The 12,153-nt window shown below is 47.7% G+C and overlaps 1 protein-coding gene across 1 annotated transcript in view; it reads left to right on the forward strand.

The window, feature by feature from the left end:
- Nucleotides 1–12,153, forward strand: part of RNF213 (ring finger protein 213) — a 74,183-nt gene continuing 62,030 nt past the window's right edge. Inside the window, exons 1-6 of the mRNA XM_069969150.1 lie at nucleotides 1–193; nucleotides 1,432–1,484; nucleotides 7,939–8,092; nucleotides 8,200–8,352; nucleotides 9,630–9,728; nucleotides 11,893–12,015. Of these exons, the coding sequence (XP_069825251.1) occupies nucleotides 20–193; nucleotides 1,432–1,484; nucleotides 7,939–8,092; nucleotides 8,200–8,352; nucleotides 9,630–9,728; nucleotides 11,893–12,015 (756 nt within the window). The 5' untranslated portion in view covers nucleotides 1–19. The remainder of the gene's footprint in view (nucleotides 194–1,431; nucleotides 1,485–7,938; nucleotides 8,093–8,199; nucleotides 8,353–9,629; nucleotides 9,729–11,892; nucleotides 12,016–12,153) is intronic.

Genomic DNA, 12,153 nt, shown 5'->3' on the forward strand with positions numbered 1-12,153 from the left:
CAGAGATGTTCTTGGGAAGATGGTTAAAAAGAAGTATTTAATTTACTCACATCCAATGGTGTTCCAGTCATGGCTATGTTTGATACCACTTGAACAGATGGTAAAATTTTTAGATGACTTTCCAATAAAAATTGCAACTGTTCTCAAAGCTTGTCACTTCAAAATCCCAGATTGTGAATTTCATCAAAAAGAGGTGAGTAGAGTATTCAATAGTGTGTGATAATTTTATTTCCAACTTACTTTTTAATAACTTTTTCATTATTTATTTCAATTGAAATAAAAATTTTTTGTACAGCTACATACCGTATATCGGTTTGGTTAGGTCCAGTTTTATAGTGGTCATTATTATAACTATTAGCTTACCAAACTTTTCAGACATGTCAAAAGTTTTGATGCCATGAAAGAGCTCTTAACTGCCAGGCAGACTTGTCTCCAATGTAGTACTTTATTCCAACACAATAGTCTGTGTGTGTAATCACTGGAATTACTTTGACCATACAAAATTAATCTATAAAATTAACTATGACTGGATGGTGGGGGTCCAGGTGCTGAGGCTGTTACTTATTGCTAAAGCAAATGGACAGAAGTGCTGTTTGTCCCTTTGCTTCTCATTGTCTATAATGGTGTGTGGACCTTTTAACATATAACCCACACACTGCTAGTTCTGCGTTCTGAGTATGGCTGCATAGAGCTGCTCAGCTCTCACCTGAAGGCCTCAGCAACAACAACCCCCCCAACAATAAAAAAAAAACCTTTAAAGGGATACTTAAAGGAGAAGTCCGGCGACATTTTTTATTAAAGTATTGTATTGCCCCCCAAGAGCTATACAAATCACCAATATACACTTATTATGGGAAATGCACATAAAGCGCTTTTTTCCCTGCACTAACTACTGCCTCAGGGCTTCACTTCCTGGTGATGTCACTTCCTGGATAACATGGTGATGTCACTTCCTGGATAACATGGTGATGTCACTTCCTGGATAACATGGTGATGTCACGACCCGACTCCCAGAGCTGTGCGGGCTGTGGCTGCTGGAGAGGATGATGGCAGAGGGATGCTCAGTGTCCCTCCAGTGCCCTGTGTCCCTCAGTGTCCCCCTGCCATCATCCTCTCCAGCAGCCACAGCCCGCACAGCTCTGGGAGTCGGGTCGTGACATCACCATGTTATCCAGGAAGTGAAGCCTTGATGCAGTAGTAAGTGCAGGGAAAAAAACACTTTATAAGCATTTCCCGTAGTAAGTGTATATTGGTAATTTGTATAACTTTTGGGGGGCAATACAATACTTTAATAAAAATTCTCCTTTAAAATCCAGGAAAGGTACAGAAGATAAATCATTTTGTGACATCTGTCTTCTCTAAACAAGACCTATGAGCTCTAGTATATGGGTGTTAGAACCCAGGTTTTACTTTTATTTGTATTTCTTTCAGAAAATTGAAGATGTTTTAAGAAAAATACTACAAAGTATGGGAACAGCAGGAACGTAAGTAAATTGCCATTACTATTCACTGTGAAGTATATATTATTTGTATACCTTGCTAAGCATTCTGTAACCACTTGTTCTGAAAAATATATTTGTAGTCACTGTTCAGATCGTCTCTAATGCTACTTGAAAGTGACACTATAAACTGTGGTAAGGTGCAAAAAGAATCCGACACAATTTTGGCTTTCATGCGGATGATAAGGCCTTCATTAAAGTGAATGTACCATTTCCCTTAGTAAATAATATTTCTTGTGCCTGTCATTGGGGGACACAGCACAAGTGGGTATAGGCTACTGCCACTAGGAGGCGACACTAGACAGAAGAAGAAGTGACTCCGCCTGGCAGGCTATACCCCTCCTACAGGCACCAGGCTAACTCAGTTTTAGTCTAGTGTCCGTAGGAGGTAGACACAGGTGCCATGCACCTCCATTTTTTATTTTAGTTTTATTTCTTTTTCTTTTCTTTTAGGTTATCAGGGGGACCGTCGGCGTGGGCTGCCACATCAGACGCAGTTCCCCCTGAGGGTGCATGAAAAGTTTCTTTTCCCTGCGCCGGTCACCCGTCCCCCAACGCCCGCTCCCTGCGGCAGGATACTGGTGCCCCACCAAGGTGCGAGGTGACCGAAGGGGTGACCCTGCGCGCACCTGAAGACGCCGGACATGTCAGTATTCCTGTCCTTAGCCTTCCTTGGAGTCTGGGGGGGGGGGTCATCCTACCAGGGCACCCAAATACTCTCCTTCCCTGCCTCTCTCCCCCCGTCTCTCTCCCTCCCTGCCTCTCTCCCTCCCTGCCTTCCCTCTCAGGCAGCTTAAGCACAAGCCCCTTTCTTCAGGGAGAGGGGGTGGAGGGAGTCTCTGTGAGCTCCTGCCCGCAGGCAGCAGCTCCATAGGGGACGACCGGGGGGGTTTACCGGGGTCTTCTCCCCTCTCTTCTGCCGGCGGCCTCTTTTTTTTCAGCGCTCTGCGCCGCCGTCTCGCTGCCGCCGGCCTGCCCATAAATTTAGCCCCCGGCTTCTGCCGGAGCTAGGCCATGTCGGCGCGCATGAGTGACGTCACGGGGGCGGAGCGCCCGCCCGTTTTCGGCCCTTCCCGCCCGCTGGCTTGCCTCTTATTGGCTACTCCTGTAGCCCCCACCTGCTCCTTCCTGTGCCTCCTCCCTTCCTCCTCTCGTCTCTGCAGCGCAGCAGCTTGTGGCCACCTGCTGTTCTCTCTGCCTGCCAGTACAGCAGCCTCAGCTCCCTGTGCACAGCAGCAGCAGCTCAGAATCCAGTGCAGCATTTCCAGCGTGCCCCAGCATCCAGTGCAGCTCCTGCATCCAGTGCAGCTCCAGCGTGCTCCAGCATCCAGTGCAGCTCCAGCATCCAGTGCAGTTCCAGCGTGCTCCAGCATCCAGTGCAGCTCCAGCATCCAGTGCAGTTCCAGCGTGCTCCAGCATCCAGTGCAGCTCCAGCATCCAGTGCGGCAGCAGCTCCAGGGTCGGGTAGGCTCACCCAGTGGGTGATATTCCCCTCCTCCACTGCCCAGGCTACCAGCCCTAGCTACCATGTCTGGTCCCCGGGACGACCCCCCTAGGCAGCTCGCTGCAGCTGTGGCGACACACTTTGCCTTGATCCGTGCAGTGCGGGACACCTTACATATTGAGGAAGAGTCCCCTTCTACTTCCAGGAGTGAAGTCTCTTTCAGTCGTCATAAGCGACAGCCTTTGGTTTTTCCCAACCATAAGGATTTTGAAGATCTTCTAGCCAAGGAGTGGAATCACCCTGACCGGCGGATTCCATCCTCTAAGCGTGCCGAGGCTTTGTTTCCCTTCTCCCCTGACTTGGTCACTACATGGACAGTGATCCCATCTGTGGACCCTCCGGTTTCTCGACTTTCCAAGTCAACTACTCTGCCTCTGGCAGATGGTGCTTCACTCACTGACCCAGTCTACAAGAAAATCGACGCTTTTTCGAAGTCTGTCTTTATTGCGGCTGGTTCGGCCCTACGTCCTACCTTTGCTGCATCCTGGGTCAGCAAGGCTTGTTCCTCTTGGGCCAGGCAGTTAGTCCATGACCTCTCCCTGGACACCCCGCGTGAGGATCTCCTGTCTCTGGCCTCGCAGATTCTGCATGCGTTTGTCTGCACGGGCCCTGGCTAACTTTGTAGCCATCCGACGATCTGTGTGGTTAAAATGCTGGTCAGCTGATGCCGCCTCCAAGAAGGCTCTGACTTCTCTTCCCTTTGCAGGGAACAGACTTTTCAGGGAGCGGCTAGATAAAATAATCTCGGACGCTACAGGGGGGAAGAGTTCCTTGCTCCCTCAAAACCGGTCCCGGCGCCCTCAGCCTCACAGGAGTTCCAGCCGTTTCCGCTCCTTTGAGCCTCCGGCGCGTCGTCGCCCGGCTAAGGATACGCCTCCAGCTCCTTCTAGGAAGCCCTCTTTCAAACCCCGCCCCTCCTGGCAGCCCCGTTCTCGCCCTTCTAAAGGTCCTGCCCCCAAGTCTTCTTCCTGATGGTCCTTTCCCTGTCGGGTCTCTCCCTCAAGTAGGGGGTCGTCTGCTCTCCTACAAGAAGATTTGGCTCGCCCATGTGCCCGATGTGTGGGTATGGGAGGTGGTGTCTTCAGGATACAAAATAGAGTTTGCGTCTATGCCGCCTCCTCGCTTTTTTCCATCAAATCTCCCACGCTCTTCGGCACGGCTTTCCGAGCTTTTTCGGGCGGTTCAGAATCTCCTAGCTCAAGGAGTTGTGGTCCCCGTCCCTCCCTCCAAGCGCTTCCAGGGATTCTATTCCAACCTGTTCACAGTCCCCAAAAAGGACGGCTCGGTCCGTCCTATCCTGGATTTGAAACGGCTGAACAGGTTTGTTCGCCTTCGGCGTTTCCGCATGGAATCCTTGCGATCGGTGGTTGCGTCTCTAGAGCAGAACGAATTTCTTGCCTCTATAGACATCCGCAACGCCTATCTGCATGTTCCTATCGCAGCCAGTCATCAACGTTTCCTACGTTTCGCCGTCTGTTCTGGACATTTCCAGTTCGTGGCCCTGCCCTTCGGGCTTGCCACGGCGCCTCGGGTCTTTACCAAGATCCTTGCACCCTTGATGGCTCTGCTTCGATCAAAGGGGGTGGCTATCCTGCCATACCTGGACGACCTCTTGATAAAGGGCCGCTCCAAACAGGACACTTTGTCCAGCCTTCAGATCACACTCGATCTCCTGACCAATTTCGGTTGGGTGATCAACTACCAAAAATCTTCCCTATTCCCCTCCCGCTCTATGGAGTTTCTCGGGATGCTATTCAACACCGAGACGGCCCGCGTTCTCCTTCCTGGTTGCCTCCCTGCGTTCGGCAGTCGCTCTGCTCCGTTCTGGCTCCCCCTGTTCAATTCGCCTTTGCATGCAGGTCCTGGGCAAGATGGTCTCCTCTTTCGAGGCGATCCCCTTCGCTCAGTTTCATTCACGCCCTCTGCAGCGGACGATTCTGTCTCAGTGGGACAGTTCCCCTCTGTCTCTCCACAAGAAGATCCTCCTGTCCCCTGCTGTTCGCAGGGAGCTTCTTTGGTGGTTGACGTCTCCGGTGGTCCTCCTCGGCCGCTCGTTCCTCCCCCTCAATTGGCTGGTCGTCTCTACGAATGCCAGCCTGTCCGGGTGGGGGCTGTCTTCGGGAGCCACATGGCTCAGGGCTCTTGGTCGCCGATGGAGGCTCGGCTTCACATCAATATCCTGGAGCTCTGGGCCATCTTTCTCGCCCTGTCTCAGTGGACCGATCTCCTGAGGGGTTACCCTGTCCGTGTTCAGACCGACAATGTCACCGCCGTTGCTTATCTGAACCGTCAAGGCGGCACCAGGAGCCGCCCTGTCATGACCGAGGCCGCTCGCATTCTCCATTGGGCGGAGCGGTTTGTTCCAGCTCTCTCGGCAGTCCACATTCCCGGGGTGGACAATTGGGCGGCGGACTATCTCAGCCGCGAAAGACTGGATCAAGGCGAATGGGCTCTACATCCAGAGGTGTTTCTTCAAATCTGCCGGCGGTGGGGATGCCCAGACGTGGATCTCTTCGCCTCCAGGCTGAACCACAAACTCCCCATCTATGTGACTCGAGCCCGGGGTCCTTGCGCGCTTGCGGTGGACGCCTTGGTGACCCCATGGGAGCAGTTCTCCCTTGTTTATGCTTTTCCTCCTCTGCCCATTCTCCCACGAGTCCTGAAGCGTATCAAGGCACTCTGCGTTCCAGCCATCCTTGTCGCTCCAGACTGGCCGCGCCGGTCCTGGTACGACGACGTAGTGCACCTCCTGGCCGACGCCCCCTGGTGTCTTCCCCTGCGGGCCGACCTCCTTTCACAAGGGCCAATATTCAACCCCAATTTACCTTAGCTGAGTTTAACGGCATGGCTGTTGAAGCCGCGGTATTGAGGTTTTGTGGGTTCTCGGAACCAGTCATCCAAACCATGCTTAAGGCCCTCAAGCCTCAGTCAGCTCGGATCTACCATCGCGTGTGGAAGGCCTTCTTTTCTTGGTGTGAACAGAATAAGTTTCACCCCTTGGTGTGTTCCACGCCCAAGATTCTTTCCTTTTTGCAATCCGGGCTGGATAAGGGCCTCAGTCACTCCACCTTGCGTTCGCAGGTTTCCGCCCTGTCTGTCCTTTTTCAGCGGGCTCTTGCGTTTCGCCCTCAGGTGAAGACTTTTCTACAGGGGGTGGTCCATTTGGCCCCTTCTTTTCGACAACCTGTAGAGCCCTGGGACCTTAATTTAGTCCTCGAGGTTCTGCAAGGTCCTCCCTTTGAGCCTCTTTGGGAGGTGTCTCTTCGCTTCCTTTCTTGGAAAGTCGCCTTCCTGGTGGCGATTACCTCCATCCGTAGGGTGTCTGAACTGGCAGCGCTCTCTTGTCGCTCCCCTTATCTGGTCCTTCACAAGGACAAGGTGGTACTTCGTCCTCTTCCTTCCTTCCTGCCGAAGGTCGTGTCTGCATTCCACCTTAATGAGGACATCATTCTCCCCTCTTTTTTCCCTGCGCCCTCCCATCCTAGGGAACGGTCCCTGCATTGTTTGGACCTTGTCCGGGCCATACGGATCTACTTGTCAGTCACTGCTTCCTTCCGCTGCTCGGATTCCCTGTTTGTGGTCCCATCGGGTTAGCGCAAGGGGCTGGCGGCTTCCAAGACCACCACTGGGCGTTAGATCAGGGCGGACATCACAGAGGCCTACCGCGTTCGTGGCAGGGCTCCTCCTTTTTGGGTCACCGCTCATTCTGCTCGGGCTGTGGGGGCCTCTTGGGCGGTTCGCCATCAGGCCTCAGTGTCCCAGGTCTTCAAGGCCGCCACCTGGTCTTCAGTTCACACTTTTTCAAAGTTTTATCAGGTCCATATCCTGGCTTCCTCTGACGCCAGTCTGGGCCGCAAAGTTCTGCAGGCCGCTGTGCGTTAGGCAGGCCGCATGGGGATTGTCATCTTCTTTCCCCACCCTCTGGGACTGCTTTTGTACGTCCCACTGGTGCTGTGTCCCCCAATGACAGGCACAAGAAAAAGAGGATTTTTTTGTACTCACCATAAAATCCCTTTCTTGTGGCTTCATTGGGGGACACAGCTCCCACCCTGTTTGAGGTTGTGCTCCCGGGGCTTGTTCTGTCTTGGGTTTGTCGTTCCTGGGACCAGCCTGGTTTTTTTTGTCTGTTTTGTTACTACTTTCTACTGCTTGTGACTAGACTGAGTTAGCCTGGTGCCTGTAGGAGGGGTATAGCCTGCCAGGCGGAGTCACTTCTTCTTCTGTCTAGTGTCGCCTCCTAGTGGCAGTAGCCTATACCTACTGGTGCTGTGTCCCCCAATGAAGCCACAAGAAAAGGATTTTACGGTGAGTACAAAAAAATCCTCTTTTTTGTACAACGTAGTTGGTGCCGGTGCGTAGATCCTGGTGGCACAGTCTATTTTCAAACTGCTGCCCGGTTCCGACGATCTGCGCTGGTTTTCTCCATATGCAAATAGGGTCACTTTGTGCACTGGAGGTGGGGGGGGGGGGCAGTGCCCCCAGTGCATTGATATCTCCTCTCCTGAGGCAGAGCCAGACCTGGTTCAGCAGGCCATGCGTCACCCTGGGCAAAAGATATTGGTGAACTGGGGTAGCTGGACCTGTATCCAGTGCACCAAGTGACCCTATTTTGCATATCGCAGGACCAGGCAGTGGATTGAAAAATAAATGGTGCCACCAGGATCAACGTGCCGTGCCAAACAGGTCGTATATATATATATATATATATATATATATATATATATATACAGTATATATATATATATATATATTTGCTATAACACAAAAACATTGTTTAGAACTACCCATTACCCATTACATGATGTCCTTTTATGTTCTGTTTTCAATGGGTCCCTTTTGTGCAGGAATAAAGACGTGGAGAAATATTTATGTTCTTGTTAATCATCTATATAAAGGGATTTGCTTATTTTGTACTTTTTTTGTGACTCTTTGAAGGCCTCTGACTAAAGAGTTGTTTCAGAAGGGTTGTAAAGCCGCGCTTGACCTGCACTATGTTATCCTTTCTAATAAATCGCTGAAGATCTATTATGATATTGCAGCCCTGTCTGCAGAAATCATCTTTACTTTCTTGCGCTATGCAGGTTTGTCGGTGAGTGTGCATTGCCCATACATTTTACATGTATATTGAGTAGGTTTTACCATATAAACTAATGAAACATTTTTCTCTGCTGTCATTATTATTTTTTTATCCCTTAGAATGGAAGCGAGGAAACAGAATCATTACAGCCAGAAATAGAGAAAGTGTTTAACAACACAGTCTCACTAACAAAGAAATGGCTTGAAGAGGTGTATGGACACAAATTTACTTTTCAATACTATGGAACAAACGGATTTGTCAATGAAATACCGGTAATTTGTTTTATACCCTTAGATTCTTTTGATTTGTATCAAACTATGGACAGTACAGGTGTATACCTTACATCTCTAACATGGGGGGTTGTAGGTGTATATGTAACTCCAAATTGTGTGTGTGTGTGTTTTTTTTTTTTTTTAGTAGACCTACAACATACTATTTAGACTCTTTGCAATACATGAAAATATGATAGAAATGTTTTTAAACCCTTTTATAGTGTGCTGCCACCAATGTTTGGTTGGGAACTTCAGAGCTGCCTAAGCACCAACATCGTGTTGTACATTCCTGTACAACGCTGCAATGTTGGCGATGACTTTGAGTGTAGCAGTATTCAATTTCCACTACACTTGTTGGGAGTGGGTGTTGCGGCATGGATCTCCCTCAACCCTGTTGAGTGTGGGCAACAGTTCTCTCTAAACAATTACCACATTTACCGGACTATAAGATACACCCCTGGTTTAGACAGCTGTAACCAGGTTTTGTTAAGTCAGGTGTTGAAGGGGGTGCATGTAATACAATAAATAAGAGGACATAGATTGTGACATTTCTGAGACTTCAATGCTTTACAGCACCAATATAGGTCTTATTGTTAAAATTGTAAAGCTCAGGGGATGTTCCTCAACATGGCAAAAGCCCAGGTGTGTCCACAAAGTCTTATTCACCGCTTCTGTACCGACATACATCCTCAGTCCTCATTTGATTGACAGCCAATAAATAAAGAGGACATGGTTTTGAGCCTTATTTACATATTAACAAAAAATTCTTGTATCTCATCACTGGAGATGAAAAAAAAAGTATACCTAGAATTCTGATGACTACTGATAGCTTGCCATGTGCTTATCTGCACACCTGTTTTCTGCTTGCATTAAGGTTTTTTTTAAAAAAAGTACATAAACATTTTCTAAAATACATACAGTGGGGGAGATTTATCAAACTGGTGTAAAGTAGAATAGGCCCAGTTGCCCCTAGCAACCAATCAGATTCCACCTTTCATTTTTCAAAGTATCTGTGAGGAATGAAAGGTGGAATCTGATTGGTTGCTAGGGGCAACTGGGCCTATTCTACTTTACACCATGTGTGATAAATCTCCTGCAGTATCCGTATTACTTTACAAAAACGTATATTTTTTGCAAGGTTCCATTAGTGCAAAGCTTAGTGCAGAGTTTACCGTAACTACAGTACCCACAAGAAGTTTTTGCTTCCAGAATGTCATAACAAGCGCCGGTGCATGTGATCTGTCATATGTTTTCTACTTTACATTTTATCTCTCCAGGCTTGGAATCTGATTCTAAAAGCTGGGGAAAATGATGAAAATGTGTCCCAGAAGTGGAATGATGCTCTCCTTCCACAGTTACGCAGGAAAATTAAAGAGGTAACTAATAAAATGTAGGCAATAATACTGTCAAAGTGTTGTCTAATAAAACATCCCTTTTTTCCAAAGTAGAAGCCAGATCCGGTGATTGGCTGACTGCCACAGATTAGGCTTCTCAATCCCTCTGGGATCAGCTGTTTTTTTACAGGGTTTTTTTTTTATACGTGATTTATAGTGGTCTATTAGCATAGTTATTAGAGATAAACGAACCGGGTTCGGGTTCGAGTCCATCCGAACCTGAACGATCGGCATTTGATTAGCGGAGCTGCTGAACTTGGATAAAGCTCTAAGGTTGTCTGGAAAACATGGATACAGCCAATGACTATATCCATGTTTTCTACATCGCCTTAGGGCTTTATCGAAGTTCAGCAGCCACTGCTAATCAAATGCCGAACGTTCGGGTTCGGATGGACTCGAACATGCTCGAGGTTCGCTCATCTCTAATAGTTATACTTTATAAGGAGACCCTTTTTTACCATTTGTGGTGTCATCTCTAACATAATTAAGATTCTGTGAAGCATTAGTTCATGCTACAACAGTATTTGTATTTTTGTGTTCAGTCGCAGCTTATGAATATAGGACTATGTATAAATTGTAAAATTTGGTATAATCATTTTTTTGTTCAGAGATTGTGAAACATAATTTTAAAACCATTATGAGTTTAGTAAACTTCCCAGAGCAGAACCATGCTTGAGACTGAGAAAGAGGGTAGGGCCATTCTTGGTACTAAGAGGGAGAGTGGAGCCATGCTTGGGACTGAGAAGGAGAGTGGAGCCATGCTTGGGACTGAAATGGAGAGTGGAGCCATGCTTGGGACCGAGAAGGAGAGTGGAGCCATGCTTGGGACCGAGAAGGAGAGTGGAGCCATGCTTGGGACCGAGAAGGAAAGTGGAGCCATGCTTGGGACCGAGAAGGAAAGTGGAGCCATCCTTTTGACTGAGAAGGAGAGTGGAGCCATGCTTGGCACTGAAAAGAAGAATGGAGCCTTGTTTGGCACTGAAAAGAAGAATGGAGCCTTGTTTGGCAGAAGGAGAGTGGAGCCATGCTTGGGACTGAGAAGGACAATGGAGTAATGCTTGGGAATGAGAAGGAGAGTAGAGCCATGGGACTGAGAAGGACAATGGAGTAATGCTTGGGAATGAGAAGGAGAGTGGAGCCATGCTTGGTACTGAGGAGGAGAGTGGAGCCATGCTTGGTACTGAGGAGGAGAGTGGAGCCATGCTTGGTACTGAGGAAGAGAGTGGAGACATGCTTGGCACTGAGGAGGAGAGTGGAGCCATGCCTGGTACTGAGGAGGAGAGTGGAGCCATGCTTGGTACTGAGGAGGAGAGTGGAGCCATGCTTTGTACTGAGGAGGAGAGTGGAGCCATGCTCAGTACTAAAATGGAGAGTGGAGCCATGCTTTGGACTGAGAAATAGAGCAGAGCTGTGCTTGGGTCTAAGGGTCCTATTAGATACAGCGATTTTTAACGATTATCGATTAACAGTAAACGATTGCAAACGAGAGTGTTTATCATTAACCTGAAATCGTTTACCATATTACACAGAATGATAGTCATTAGTTACAGTCTTTACAACAATCGTTTACTCCATCTGATGCCAACAAAAGAAGGAATGATTTGGAATTACACTGAACGATTAACAATTATTTTAGGGTCACATCTAAATGAACGATCAACAACACACAAACGATTTTTCGATCGTTGCCTGCAACTACCCAGGACGATTATAGTTTAAATTCAAACAATATAAGGATTTTCCGCACAATAATCGTCCTGTGTAATAGGACCCTAAGAAGAAAAGCAGAGCCATGCTGGGGATTGAGAAAGAGAGTGATAGCAGGTTCCTTTTAGTCATTCTGGATCTCTGGTGGCTATTGCTTACCCTGCCAGTCTTGATTCATAGATCTCTCTCTATACCCAAACGGGAAAAGATCTTTCAATCAAGCCACAGGGAACTGCACATTGGCTCATGGTTCAGACAACATGAAATTTATGAAAGGTTTCCATAAAAAATAAAAGAACATTATGCAATTTTATATAGTCTCAAAAAATGTTAAGTTTTTTAATTATATTTCATCAGCATTTTTTCATTATACTCCATACTACAGTGCAGATTTGCAGGATCTAGTTATTCATGTTGTCTTATTTATTTTCTGTTACAGGAGGAGCATATAAAACAGATTATGATCTACTGCAAAGAACAAAAACTATTTGCAGACCTTCATCCATCAATAAATAAATGCTTTGAGGACTGTGCCATTGAAGCAGTTCATTTTGCTTGTCAGGTACAGTCAGCCATGTATACAAATTGGCAGCAGAATCCTCAGATCTGCAGATGAGATTTTCTTATGAAAGATAACAGTTGGGTCCCTGCTAAGGCTGGAAAAAGTAAAAAAAAAAAAAAAAACTTATACTTACTTGTC

Source organism: Dendropsophus ebraccatus, chromosome 1 (genome assembly GCF_027789765.1).
Source record: "Dendropsophus ebraccatus isolate aDenEbr1 chromosome 1, aDenEbr1.pat, whole genome shotgun sequence".
Lineage (NCBI taxonomy): Eukaryota > Metazoa > Chordata > Amphibia > Anura > Hylidae > Dendropsophus > Dendropsophus ebraccatus.